Below are 12,939 nucleotides of genomic sequence, written 5' to 3'. Positions count from 1 at the left end.
TTGTTTGGAACAGCGAAGCCGCTTTCAAATCGGTTGCCGCCTGAGCGCGTAGTGTAACCACTAGCTAACATCACGTTCAACCCCCATTGACGTTTCAAACGTAAACAAACACACACACTTGTTGGTGATGCACGAAATACGTAGTACGGCTTCCTTTCTTCTCCAAAATGCTTAATTGTTGTGCGTGGAAAGTACTCGTTTTGCAGAAATCTCTCCATGAAATTAATCCATTTAGTGTATTCCGATAGGAGGGCGTTGTGTTGCTAGCTAAGCAAATGTAAATCATCCATCGAGCGAGTTGTCCAGTTGTCAATGTTCGCTTCTTTGTTGCGCTCTTCCCCCGGAACCGTTTTGTGATAGTGTGTGGTGGTTGGTTTTTGTTGTCTCTGGCCTGTGCCTGTTGCCCCTGCCCTTGCCACCGCTCGATAGATTAGTCATCAGTGATTGCAAAGCGACTGGCGCTAATTCACCGCATTAGTCAACCATTTTACTGTGCCCGAAAGCTGCTGTTTTAAACAACATACTTTCCCAAAAACATGTCGCCCGGTGTGCGTTTGATAGACGTCGACAGTAGCGATGAAGAGAATTTGTTAGAGGAAGGAGTGCGAAATCGGCGCAGCCCGCGAAACGTAAGGGAAAGCTAAGCTTCTCCGGCGATCCAGCCGCGCGATGAAGATAATTATTATCTATGGGTTTTTTTCTCTGTTTTGTTCCAGGAACCGACCGATTTCAACATTCCCGCCACCAACGACGATGATGATGATGATGTCGATCCTGCCTTCAACTTAAACCGACGAAGCAAAGAAGCTTCTCAGTACGAGGTAAGATAGCGCAAACACAGTGAAAATGGCTGACGCAAACATTGTTGTATCTGAAATGCATCGTGCCGCTTCGTATTTGCACTGTTGCTGCTGCAGTATTAGCTCTACCGTGAACTGAACAACAGCAGTGTATGCGTTATCAAAATTAGTTACAATTAAGTGTGCTGCTCGGCCCGAGAAAGTAGATTGCCGGGGAGCTATTGGGAAACGGATGATGATAAACCACACTCCTCTATTGTTGGACGTTTGACGAGCAGTCGGACGCCGGACGAGATAAGAAGACAATTCTCTGCCATACCGTAGTCAGCCGTACTGGGGGCAAGCAAGAATAGTTGTAGTTTTGTTGCTGACTGTTAATCACACGTTTGTGTATCATCGTGCGGTATGAAATGCGTGCGCTAACCAGGTGCCACAATGCAGCAGCAAAAGTGGACAGATACGACTGAGGTTGCTTTCGACCCGCGTGCAGGGGTACATATGAAACCACCCTTGTAGTAATGTTCTCCTTTCTTTCTTCTCTCCCCGCCCCGCAGAGCTTGGACTACGATGTGTGCGAGAATGTGCTGTGGCGCCGCGATCAGACCAAGATCAAGCCAAAGTTTACCGTGCGGAAGGACTTTTCCCGCTGGGTCATTTCGCTCCAGATCGGCGTCTGCACCGCGCTGGTCGCCTGCTGTATCAACATCGTGATCGAGGAGGTTTCCCGGCTCAAGTACGGCTTCCTGAAGCGCCAGGTAGACGCGAATGTGCTGCACGGCGATCTGAGCATTCCCTACCTGTACTGGTCGCTGCTGAACCTGGTGCCGGTCGTGATCGGGGCCACGCTCGTCGCCTACGTTGAACCGGTCGCCGCCGGCAGTGGCATACCGCAGGTGAAATGCTACCTGAACGGGGTGAAGGTACCGCGGATCGTGCGCATCAAGACGCTCGCGGTGAAGGCGGTCGGCGTCGCTACCTCCGTCATTGGGGGGCTGGCCGGCGGCAAGGAAGGCCCGATGATACACAGTGGCGCCGTGATAGCGGCCGGCATATCGCAGGGCAAGAGCACCACCTTTCGGCGGGATTTGAAGATTCTGCAGCACTTCCGGGACGATCACGAAAAGCGCGACTTTGTGGTGGGCGGTGCGGCGGCCGGTGTAGCGGCCGCCTTCGGTGCCCCGATCGGGGGCATACTGTTCTCGCTCGAGGAGGCGGCCAGCTTCTGGAACCAGAGCCTCATCTGGCGCACGTTTTTTGCCTCCATCATCAGCTCGTTCACGCTGAACATTATCCTGTCGGCGTACCACGGGCTGAGCAGCTTCCGGTACCGGGGTCTGTTCAATTTAGGCGAGTTTGCGCCGCTCCCGTTCGAGTACTACGAGCTACCGATCTTTATGCTGATGGGTGTGATCGGTGGGTGTACCGGGGCGTTGTGGAATGCGCTCAACAGCCGGCTGAACATGTTCCGTGCGCACGCCATCCGGCAGCGGTGGGCTAAGGTGCTGGAGGCGGCGTTCGTCGCCGTGCTGGGCGCAACGTTTGCGTGCCTGATGGCGTACACGATCAACGACTGCCGGCCGCTGGGTAACGATCCAACCGAGCAACCGGTGCAGCTGTTCTGCCAGGACAATGAGTACAATGCGGCGGCGGCACTGTGGTTCCAAACGCCCGAAGCAACGGTCAAGGCCCTGTTCCACGATCCACCCGGATCGCACAAGATCCTTACGCTGGCCACGTTTGTGCTCATCTACTATCCGCTGTCGTGCGTCACGTACGGGCTGAGTGTCTCGTTGGGTATCTTCATCCCAACGCTGCTCATCGGGGCTGCCTGGGGTCGGCTGATAGCTTCCTTCACCGTGCTCGCTTTTCCCACCTCGATTGTAAGTGTGATTCGAGGAGATAACGATGTAAACGTTTGTTGTTAATAAGCTTTCCTTTTTTACAGGCTTTTGTATCACCGGGTAAATACGCACTGATCGGAGCGGCCGCTCAGCTCGGTGGCGTTGTTCGAATGACGCTAAGCTTGAGCGTCATCTTGCTGGAAACGACCGGCAACATTGGCTTCATCCTGCCGATCATACTAACGCTAATGACGGCCAAATGGAGCGGAGATTACTTTAACGAGGGCATCTACGATACGCAGATCCGTACGTCGCGCGTGCCCATGCTGCCGTGGCACGTCGAACCGGAGTACCAGAATCTCTCGGCCCGCCACATCATGGCGCGGCCGGTGGTGTGTGTGCGAACGGAGGAGAAGGTCCAGTATCTGCTGGATATATTGAAAAACACAACCCACAATGGTTTCCCCGTCGTCGAGGATGGTGATGATGTAAGTTCGTTTTATAGCGAAACGTTAACTTAACCCTGAGCAAGCTTGTTTTAATTACGTTTTACAGGGCTCACGCGTGAATGGACGACTGATTGGGTTGATATTGCGCTCCCAGCTCGTTGTGATACTGAAGCGCAGCTTCTACGTCGAATCGAGCCGCTTCTGGGAGTCGACTGTCAGCATTGAAGCGTTCCGCGACGAGTACCCGCGCTACCCAGCCGTTGAGGTAATTAGGAACATTGGATTAGGTCCCTTATGGTATGGAGGTTTGCTGTTAACTAAAATGTCCCGTTTTCTGTAGGATCTACACGTGAACGAATACAAGCGGAGTGGCAGTTTCTCTGTCAACATGAACATGTTCATGAACCCTTCGCCGTACAGCGTGGAGGAGGGCACATCGGTACCACGGATCTTTCAGCTGTTCCGTGCCCTCGGATTGCGCCATCTCGTCGTGGTGTCGTCGGAAAACCGTGTGCGGGGCATTATTACGCGCAAGGATTTCCTTAAACACCATTAAGTTCTCTCTCTCTCTCTTTCTCTCTTTATCACGCTGCGAAAGCGGCCATGCCAAATGTGAATGCAAACGTGTTATTTCTTTCGCTTTCTGTTTTTTTTATTAATTAAGTGCCCATTATATTAGGGTGTAGTTTTACCTTTTTCGACACATTTGTGTGTATTTGTTGTGTGCTTGTGTTGTGGCTGAGAAGATATTGAAAAACAACAACAACACACACACTCAAGTGTAGATATTGTTCGCGTAAGCATTAGGGTATCGATTAGGCAATGTGCGATTCTCGATAGTGTTTGGGTATGAAAGATAAAGAATATTGAAATAGGTGGGAGTGCCTTTCGTGAATGAAGAGAAGCTTAACTGAGGAAGGAAGCACACTGAGCACTGAAATGTAAGGAAATTGAGCGAGCTTTTCTGAAAAGCTGTGTGTAGAGTATAAAAGTAACATTTTGTCATTCATACAAAATCTTACATTCGAATAATTCGAAATAATCTAAACGAAAAGTGCAGCGTTTTTTTACTTCCTATTGAAAGTATCCGGCCGTTGGCAAGATGCGTGAACGCAACCGAAACCACAGCAGTTCGGCAATCAGCACCGCTACCGTAAGCAGGTAACCCCAGCCCAGCGTCACCAGTGCGGGCCAAACGTCCACAATCGACACCGGTATGAAGCTGCTGCCCCCAACGCACCGTGGTTTCTTGGTGTAAAGCAGCGTATGCTCCCGGCCCTGTATTCCGAACTCGCGCAATTTAAACAAATTTATACGTACCGGCTCGCGGAAGGAGCTGTTCTTCTGTACCGCGTAGTACGGTTCGATCACCTTCAAATATTCTACCTCCTGCAGGCCACACTTTTCCTCCTCCTGAAACGTTTCGCTGATCAGCTTGTAGCCAACGCCCCTCTCGACGTGAAACGCGTAGTGGCCCTGTCGAATCAGCTCGACGCCCTGTGCGAGGGGGAGAAAGTTTTCCGTCCCATCTTTGTTGCGCATTTTGCGCTCGTAAAGTGCCTTCCGGCTTGGTTCCGTTTCCGTCTGTGTGGATTGCATATGGGAGAACGATAATTGTATCATAATAGCTACTCGTGAAACTTAACAGCAAACATACCCGAAAGTAGTACTGATTGTAAACGGTATCCTCGGCGCCAGTTTTTAATCTCGATGCCAGCAAATCTTCCAGCGTTTGTATCTTGGTGGAAGGTGCCTGTATGAGGGCGACAATGTTTGCCGAATAGCTGGCATAAAGGAACATCAGCACCACCAGGCACAGCAGTATCAGGCATCTCGAGGGTGCCGTTTGCGGTTCGATAAACGACCCCTGCTGGCAGGTGGTACCGAACACATTGAGCAGCGTATCGGATAACCCTGTAACGGCGGCGGGGCTGTTGCTACCGATTGCACTTCCTCCTCTTCCTCCTCCTGCATTGTAACGCTGCTCGGTGCGTAACATCACCAACAGCAGTACGCCGGACAGCACGATGAAGCTGACCGTACAGTACCAGACGTACTGATCGAACGGCAGCACAAACACGTTGTTGGTGAAGGAAAGCTTCGGGGCACGAAATATAAAGCTGGCCCGCGTCGAAGCGGTCATCGAAAGGAAATCGACCGCCTTGATACGGTCCTGGGTAAAAAACATGGACGTACCACCCAGATCGGCCAGATCGCGCTGCAGCTCACCGATCATGCCGTTATAGCGATCCGTTTCCCGATCCCGATAGCCCCACGTGTCTACGATGCTGAACTTGACCGTTGCGTTGAGTGCATGGGCGACCGACTTTGTGAGGAGATAGTTCACACGCGATATTGTATCGATGTGTTTATCGCTGGAAAGGGAACAGAAGAGAAAATTAATAGTAAACCTCATTGCAAGCCGCCTCTGACACACACTTACTGAAGATCATCCAAATGGTTCAGCGTTTCATTGTGCAGTATGACGAGAGAAGCGCGCAGCTGAAATTTGTGGAAATTTTGCCTCCTTATCGACGTCACCAGTGGTCGTACTTTAGAATCAACCACCACCCGTACTCCCAGTGCTGCATTCCAAGTGCCAAACGTTTCGTAGATCGGCACCGAAGAGCTCGCCGACCTCGCCGCCAGACGATACTGTTGCCTAACCAGATGCTGACCGGTGCTCGTTTCCGTGCAGAAGTAAAACAGCTCATTGCTGACCAGCAACGGTAGCCGATCGAGCACCGAATACTCGCTACAATTGCTCCAACCCCGCACAGATCCTCCCGGATGCTCAATGCTGCTTCGGAACACGATCCACCGTACGCGGTAGTAAAGCAGCTGCCGTGCACTTTCGAGCAATCGATCCGTGCCGGGGCAGGATAGATCGAGTACGATCACGATTTGATGCTGATTAGGATCGTGCCAGGGAAGATGGCGCTGATCGATTGGAGCGAAGCGAACGGAAGCAGTTCCACGGTGCGAGGTGGCAGTTGATTCGCGTACGCTTTGCCAAAGCGCATACCGAACGGAAGGTGACCAGCAGGTCAGCACGAGCAGCTGGTGGGCTCGGTCCAGATGTACTAATAAATCTCTTACGGCGGCAATTCGTTGATCGGTTTGCGTTTGGGAGGACAATGGGTTAACAGCAGTTGCTTGAGGAGTACCATTGCTAACGGTTAGCACTTTCAGCACTATTAAACTTTGTACAAGAAGTTGAAGATATCGAGGTTTGTCCATTGGAGTAAAGGTAAGATCCTTCAACGACTTTGCACCACTAACGTTGCCTAATGCTTTGGATGGTGCCTTTTATAGTAAAGAGAGTCCTCCTTCCTGAAGCTCTTCATCGTTTGAAGACCGAAGAAAGATATAATTTGGAAAATGGGTAGTTTCTCACCGATTGGCGTGAGAAAGAAAGCAAATGGTGGCGCGTCTGTTTACTCAAAGCTGCTTTCCTTATTAAATACGAAGGCAAAACATCGATGCCTTTGTGTAATAAGCATTCAAATCTCCCTCAATTACTTATTCATATTATTTGGGAACCAACGAGAAGAAGCTTAGAACGGTTTAAAAATGCACTTCCCATACATCGCTCAAAATTGCGCATCCCCAAATGCTGTTGGCGTGTAGGTCAAGTACTGCACTATGCACAACAAAAAGGTGCATCGGTTCTGAACGATGTGCATGAACTATCATCCATCATCCGTAACCGATGACCTAAAGAGACAGCGGGTTTAGTATGAGTAGGAGAAAGACCTTCGTTGGTTGCGGGGTTCCCACCCGGGCCTGACTCATTGCGCAAACATGCAATCATGTGGCGAGGTCCAAGCACTAATCATACACAGCAAGCAGGCTGAGTAGCGCCACTAAACCCGCCCTGTTTTTCCTCACCTTTACATGGGTTTGGAAAGGGAAATGGAATCGTTCCTATATTGGAATGTCTTCTTTTTTTTGACATTCTCGGTAAAGGACATGATGCATCGGAAGAGCCCAAAAACCGCAGCCCAGGCACGTCTAGTAGGCAGCGCTACTAATAGCAGTTCTGTTGCAACGTCTTCCTCCACCCCTCCGCGGTAAACGAACGTAGTTGGCATCGGGTGGAGTAAAACGCAATGCGTCTTGTGCCTCACGCATCACCGCCGTTTTGATTGTTCTCTGCGCCCTGTCTGTCTTATGCCGGGAGCCCGATAATTACCCGTGAGCATTTCCAGCCACTTCCCCCCATGTGCGCGAAACGACCTTTCTACTAGCTGCTAATGCACGTTGCAAGCGGTGTGATGCACCTTCCGCACGACGGTGCTTGTGTGGTGTGGCTTCTCCCATCACGATGCGTTCTAATCACAATAAATCTTACCTCCAACGGGCCAAGTACGATTAGTTGTAGTTTGGTAGCGTTTGAGAGTGTACCTTTTTGCGGAGTGGTTCCGACGACGACGGTTCTCTGTGTGTGTGTGCGTTTTCATGTCCACCATTGGCAAGCAAGTAATCCCGACGACAACCATGCGAAGGTGTCCTGCCGTAGTTGGAACACTCTGTCTGGTGGTTGGACTCTGTGGTTTGAGTTCTGTTACTGGCCAGTCGGCGATCGTTGGACGGCTTACGGATGATGTGGAGTTTATCGATCCAACTGTTGGGCTGGGACCGGGCGGTACCGCCAGTGGCATCCCGCTAGGACCTGGCGGTTTCCGTGGTTTCGAAATCCTTCCCAGAGTAAGTTGCTCCAAGTAGGCTGTAGTGTGTTCGTTTGGATTTACGTTCTACAAAGAGATGTGATGTGAAATCAGTAACTAAGTTAATCGGAATGAGCTCAAAGACACGTGATGTAGTATGAATTAAGGATCACCAAGTGATGAACAATTGGAATAATGGAGAATCTATTTAAAATCACAGGGCCAATGGTTATCTTGTGACATAAGATTCCAACCAAAACACTTTATAGCAACTTTCGAGTTTAAATACTTGCAACAAAGTGAAACTAATGCTATAACTGCTCTTAATTGTTGTCTTCTGGTATTGACGTGATATGGCGTTGTCTTTTCCAAAAAAAAAACTCTCAATTGAGAAGCATTTGATTAAAATCGTTACTATCTATTCAAAGGTACCACACACTGACGTTGAACGAATTTTGAACGCAAAAACTCATGTTAACATCGTGTAACTTAAACTGCGCACTACGTATGTATGGTGTGGTGGCCAATGTTACAACGCCTACTTGGTTCTGTTATGTTGCACGTTCTCGCCTAGAATTAATTATTCCATCACGGGAGATGTTTGGTGAGCAATTCCATATCAGCGTGTGTAAATCAGCGTGAAGACGTAATGTGCGCACCCACCCAGTGAGCAGTGCGTGTACCTAACGCACAAATTGCGTGAGAATGCATTTTCCCAAACGCAGATGACGGCCACCGAATGCAAATACGAGTGAATCGAACGAATCGCCTCGCTGCGTTGTAGTTAACCTTTTTTCTCAACTTCCCTTTCCTTCCCTTCGTTTCCGTTTTGTTTTTCCTTCCCATCACCGCCACCACTACCAGCCGGAACCTTCGTGGAAGGTGGGCGCAACACTGGTAGCGGACAATCCGGAGCAGCAGATCATGGGAACGATTTCCTTCCGCCAGTGGGCACCGGGTCACGTGCAGACGGCCATCAATGTTACGGGGTTGCCGGTGGGGAAGCACGCCGTCCATGTGCACGCGTTCGGCGATATGCGCGAGGGATGCAAATCGACCGGACCGCACTTTCGCAGCAGCATTGTAAGGCATATCACAGTCCCCTTCCTCAAGGGAATGACGGTGGAAGTGAATTATAATGTTTGCGTGATTGAATTATTCTGTCCTTCCCTACAGATCGGTAACATCGAGGTAAAGGAGGACGGCAACGCGATGATCGACTTCCACAGCCCGTACATCAATCTGTTCGGGTTTGCGGGCATCGTCGGGCGCTCGATCGTGATACACGAGAAACCGTCCGAGGTCTACCGGTTTCCGGACCTGTCCATTAACAACCCGATCTCCTTCCAGGGCGAGGAGGACACGGTCGGTGCGCGGATTGCCTGCGGGCTCATCACGATTCTCGATAATGTTGCTCCCTAGGAGGAGTTCACCTATCCACAATAAAACCAACCGACAATGATGATTGTGATAACATGTAAAACATGTAACGGTTTTTCATTTTACAATACGGTGAACCTGGTGCAGGACTATAAAAATCAACAGCTAAAACAATCATCTCTATTGCGATTCGCGTGCACCGCACAAAATACGCAAAATGACCGGCATAAGATCCTCAACCCGGACGGTTGGGTTTAGAATAAGGTTCATGTCTGTCGCTATTCGCTGCAGTAGGGCGAGTTTGGCGAACAATGACACCGCTGGCACGTACGAATCGGTAGGTTTAATAAATAGCAGCGGCATCCAGCTGCGTATCGAGTCGTACACGTTTTTCTTCCTCTTCAGGTGTGGTCCCAGTGCCGCCTCATACTGGAAGAGAGTGGTTATATCAATGCGGTTCGGTAGTGGAGCGGCCGGAAGCGCCGGTTCAGTTTGCCTATCATCATTGCCCGAACTGTGGTGTTCCGTGTTCTGCAAGAAAGGGAAACGGACTTGTTAGTTACACAGACATGCATTGAGAAAGTAAACAAGCGGGTTATTTGAACCTGCCGCGCTGCATACGTACAGGAGAAGCCGCCGTTCCGTTAAATATTACCGTTCTAACTGAGTTTGTATCACTTTCAATACTTGAAGCCGTGCTGGATCGCGGTTTTGGAAGCTAAATTATACAGTTTTGTAAAAAAATGAAACATTTAATAAGAGTTAATTATGAATTCTTTTACGTATTGGCACAAATAGGGATATAGTAACTTACAGTTTCTTCCTGTTGCTCTTCCTCCGCGGATTCAATATTTGTTGAATCTAACACACACTGAAAGGCAGTATAGGTACAAATTCAAATTGAAATATAACAGCCACCATAACTGTATACTTACATCTGATATGCGATGCGAACTATCCGGTTGTTCTTTAGACGGGGATACATTGCCATCGCTAGGATGTGTCGAGGGCGGAGGAACATTCACATCAATCGGGACAAGTTCATCCACGTTGCCATTGACAACTGGTTCGTGAGATTCAGTCCGCATCTATTGTTGATTAAAAAAAGCCTTCATAAATCGTTTGAATCGTTTGAATCAAAGTACACATGAAACGCAACTTACATCTTCATCTTCGTCTTCACTGTCCGTTGAATCGAACACACACTGAAAGGATGGAAAAATAAGGTCAGTCATACTGGAATAAAGTTTAATTACTGCTGCTTACATCTGGCATCCGAACGAAACTCTCCTGTAGTTCTTCCGACGAGGATACATCGCCATCGCTTGGGTGTGTCGATGGCGGAGGGACATTGGAATCAATCGCGACAGATTTATCCACGTTGCCATTGACAACTGGTTCGTGAGATTCATTCCGCATCTATTTTTAATTTTAAAATAATCTTTCTAAATCGTTTGAACAATTTAAAACAAGATGTACAAATGAAAAGCAACTTACATCTTCAACTTCATCTTCACTGTCCGTTGAATCAAACACACACTGAAAGGAAGGAAAATTAAGGTCAGGTAAACGGGAATAAAGTTAAGTTAGTGTGGCTTACATCTGGCATAGGACAGAAACTCTCCTGTAGATCTTCAGACGAGGATACATCGCCATCGCTAGGATGTGTCAGTGGTGGAGGGTTGGAATCAATCGCGACAGATTTATCCACATTGCCATTGGCAACTGGTTGGCGAGATTCATTCCGCATCTATTTTTGATTAAAAAATGCTTTCCTAAATCGTTTGAACAATTTTAAACAAGATGTACAAATGAAACGCAACTTACATCTTCATCTTCGTCTTCACTGTCCGTTGAATCGAACACACACTGAAAGAAAGGAAAAATGAGGTCAAACAAACTGGAAAGAAGTTCAAATACTGCTACTTACATCTGGCATAGGATAGAAAGTCTCCTGTGGTTCTTCAGACGTGGATACGCTGCTATCGCTAGGATGTGTCGATGGCGGAGGGACATTCGCATCAATTGGTTTATCCACGTTACCATTGTCCTGAACCGATTCGGGAGAATCATTCATCTGAAATCGAACAAAATACATTGAATATTCTATAATCCACAGCGTCCAATCACATTACATTTCCATGTATATCCAACATCTGCAGCACCAGTGTATCACAGTCCAACGACTCAAAGCTCAACAGTTGGCGAGGTGAAAACGGTGCAGGAGGAGCTGGTGAAGTACATTCCTAAAACAAAGCAAACAGGAAAGTGAAGTAACATCCCAAACCCAACCACACACCACCAATGCTAACCTCTATCCGTACCGGAACATTGTCCAGCAGTATCACCGATGACGAGCAAGATTCCTGCGACGATTGTTGTGTGACAGCTACGGGTGCTTTTCGTACCGACCTATTCATATAAGCAGGAAACTTTGAAAACCATAAATCGCCGCACATTGTCAACTTTAGCCGATGTCTTGACTTGGTCGGTTTGAGCAGAAACTTTTGCCATCGTTCCGACAGCTCATACGCGGGATCTTGCACGTTTATGCATATCTGCATGCTGGACGTGTGGTAGCGCTTGAACACTTTCACCACATCTGCGTCGAATCGTGGATCGATTTCGTACTTGATGATTAGCTTGTTGCGGGCTATAATGGCGGGATCCTGTAGGACCAGCGCGGAGACCTGATACTGCACGCGCAATTTGTACACTTGGTCGAGAAACGGGTACTGGAGCCGATCGATCATTCGCTGATCATCGGTGTATTCTTTCAGATGGTTTACAATTCGTTGTTTATAATGCATTCGTACTGTTCTCCAGGGATAGTTTTCGCCCGTTTCAAACTGTAAAGCAACAAGAGAACTGGTTAGCAGGTGAAACGGTCGCTCATGGCAAACTATTTGTAGGGCCGTGTACCATAATTTCTTCGGCAATGTTTTCCCATCGTTCTTGCTCGCTGCAAGGATCGTCGATGTGTTCCACCAGCTTCAGCACCAGGAGTTGATTGTGCTCTGCAGAAAATGTCTTCTTTCCAGCATTTTGTCTAAAGCGGACAAGTAAATGTTAACCGAAATTCATCCACTTTGCACGATAGAACTCACCTTTCGCGGGTCATTTCGTTTTAAACGTTGGACGCCGGCTTGGATCAGCTGGCTGTGCATCCAATACGAACTGACAAGTGAAAGCAAGAAGCTCAAATGACAATCGGACTAGTGATGTGCTTTTAGGAGTGCACCCACCACTCCGATTCCGACTCCGGCTATTGTGAATCCGATTCCGAATCCGGAAAAATTTGAAAATAAAAAATAATGAAATGCATGTAAATGCAAACGACTCCGAATGACTTGGACGATTCCGGGCAATTCCGCACGATTCCGAACGACTCCGGATAATGCTGGTGGACCTACCCAAAGTTCATATAGGATACAGGTTGATGCATGCCTAGGGAATTGACAAATAAAAGTAGAAGAAGGCTCGGTTTGACAATTGCCTCGTTCAGTTCTTTTGTTTACATTTTGTATCGGATGCTGCATCACACCCAAGTGCCACAAATCCACTAAACGACCACTAAACGGGATCTAAACGACTCAATCTCTCAACAGAAAAGGAATCTAAAAAGACCTCGCTTAGCAGATGCTAAGCGACTGATGCATTCTAAAAATAGAAAAAAAAGCTGGTGGCGCCATCTGTTGATGGGAGGATTTATCCGTACCGGAACATTGTCCAGCAATTCGTTATTGTTTTCATTTCATTTGAAATAACGATCATCGATTGTTCATCCAATGTTTAAATA

General features: G+C 48.3%; 4 protein-coding genes across 6 annotated transcripts; 2 read left to right on the top strand and 2 right to left on the bottom strand.

The window, feature by feature from the left end:
• Positions 1-60: 60 nt before the first annotated feature.
• Positions 61-4,144, top strand: LOC1269729 (H(+)/Cl(-) exchange transporter 7). 2 transcript variants are annotated; one of them, XM_308378.5, is made up of 6 exons: positions 61-629; positions 717-821; positions 1,355-2,680; positions 2,746-3,129; positions 3,197-3,355; positions 3,431-4,144. In XM_308378.5, exons 1-6 carry the CDS (start codon positions 537-539, stop codon positions 3,644-3,646), a joined length of 2,283 nt encoding a protein of 760 aa, XP_308378.5. In that variant the 5' UTR covers positions 61-536; the 3' UTR covers positions 3,647-4,144. The 2 variants fall into 2 exon arrangements, with proteins under 2 accessions (XP_308378.5, XP_061496824.1); XM_061640840.1 differs by lacking the exon at positions 61-629 and having other exon boundaries at positions 793-1,268.
• LOC1269730 (glutamate receptor ionotropic, kainate 3) lies at positions 4,140-6,923 on the bottom strand. Its single transcript, XM_308379.5, has 3 exons — positions 5,534-6,923; positions 4,748-5,465; positions 4,140-4,674 (listed from the first exon to the last, which is right to left on the bottom strand). Exons 1-3 carry the CDS (start codon positions 6,328-6,330, stop codon positions 4,165-4,167), a joined length of 2,025 nt encoding a protein of 674 aa, XP_308379.5. The 5' UTR covers positions 6,331-6,923; the 3' UTR covers positions 4,140-4,164.
• Positions 6,899-9,243, top strand: LOC1269731 (superoxide dismutase [Cu-Zn]). 2 transcript variants are annotated; one of them, XM_061640844.1, is made up of 3 exons: positions 6,899-7,800; positions 8,625-8,843; positions 8,937-9,243. In XM_061640844.1, the coding sequence occupies exons 1-3, from the start codon at positions 7,552-7,554 to the stop codon at positions 9,180-9,182; spliced, it is 714 nt and encodes a 237-aa protein (XP_061496828.1). In that variant the 5' UTR covers positions 6,899-7,551; the 3' UTR covers positions 9,183-9,243. The 2 variants fall into 2 exon arrangements, with proteins under 2 accessions (XP_061496828.1, XP_061496827.1); XM_061640843.1 differs by having other exon boundaries at positions 7,463-7,800; positions 8,625-9,243.
• On the bottom strand, positions 9,226-12,353 carry LOC3290382 (uncharacterized). The gene is made up of 14 exons (XM_061640842.1): positions 12,248-12,353; positions 12,063-12,189; positions 11,453-11,989; positions 11,276-11,386; positions 11,071-11,217; positions 10,968-11,009; positions 10,741-10,890; positions 10,638-10,679; positions 10,407-10,559; positions 10,304-10,345; positions 10,076-10,228; positions 9,955-10,011; positions 9,766-9,858; positions 9,226-9,671 (listed from the first exon to the last, which is right to left on the bottom strand). The coding sequence occupies exons 1-14, from the start codon at positions 12,259-12,261 to the stop codon at positions 9,321-9,323; spliced, it is 2,019 nt and encodes a 672-aa protein (XP_061496826.1). The 5' UTR covers positions 12,262-12,353; the 3' UTR covers positions 9,226-9,320.
• Between the last annotated feature and the right edge of the window lie 586 nt (positions 12,354-12,939).

This window comes from Anopheles gambiae, chromosome 2, assembly GCF_943734735.2.
Source record: "Anopheles gambiae chromosome 2, idAnoGambNW_F1_1, whole genome shotgun sequence".
Classification (NCBI taxonomy): Eukaryota; Metazoa; Arthropoda; class Insecta; order Diptera; family Culicidae; genus Anopheles; species Anopheles gambiae.
The sequence above is the reverse complement of the archived record's forward strand: the minus strand, read 5'-3'. Positions and strand labels throughout refer to the sequence as shown.

Bases quoted from the DNA above. Each gene is read 5' to 3' on its own strand.
- LOC1269729 (XM_308378.5), top strand. From the start codon at position 537: ATGTCGCCCGGTGTGCGTTTGATAGACGTCGACAGTAGCGATGAAGAG. The intron at 630-716 runs GTAAGGGAAAGC...GTTTTGTTCCAG, and splicing joins ATCGGCGCAGCCCGCGAAAC to GAACCGACCGATTTCAACAT. The intron at 3,356-3,430 runs GTAATTAGGAAC...CGTTTTCTGTAG, and splicing joins CGCGCTACCCAGCCGTTGAG to GATCTACACGTGAACGAATA.
- LOC1269730 (XM_308379.5), bottom strand. From the start codon at position 6,330: ATGGACAAACCTCGATATCTTCAACTTCTTGTACAAAGTTTAATAGTG. The intron at 5,466-5,533 runs GTAAGTGTGTGT...TTCCCTTTCCAG, and splicing joins AACCATTTGGATGATCTTCA to CGATAAACACATCGATACAA. The intron at 4,675-4,747 runs GTATGTTTGCTG...CAATCCACACAG, and splicing joins ACAATCAGTACTACTTTCGG to ACGGAAACGGAACCAAGCCG.
- LOC3290382 (XM_061640842.1), bottom strand. The intron at 10,680-10,740 runs GTAAGCCACACT...CCTTCCTTTCAG, and splicing joins GTTTCTGTCCTATGCCAGAT to TGTGTGTTTGATTCAACGGA. The intron at 9,672-9,765 runs GTACGTATGCAG...CCTTTCTTGCAG, and splicing joins ACGGAACGGCGGCTTCTCCT to AACACGGAACACCACAGTTC.
- LOC1269731 (XM_061640843.1), top strand. From the start codon at position 7,552: ATGTCCACCATTGGCAAGCAAGTAATCCCGACGACAACCATGCGAAGG. The intron at 7,801-8,624 runs GTAAGTTGCTCC...CACCACTACCAG, and splicing joins GTTTCGAAATCCTTCCCAGA to CCGGAACCTTCGTGGAAGGT.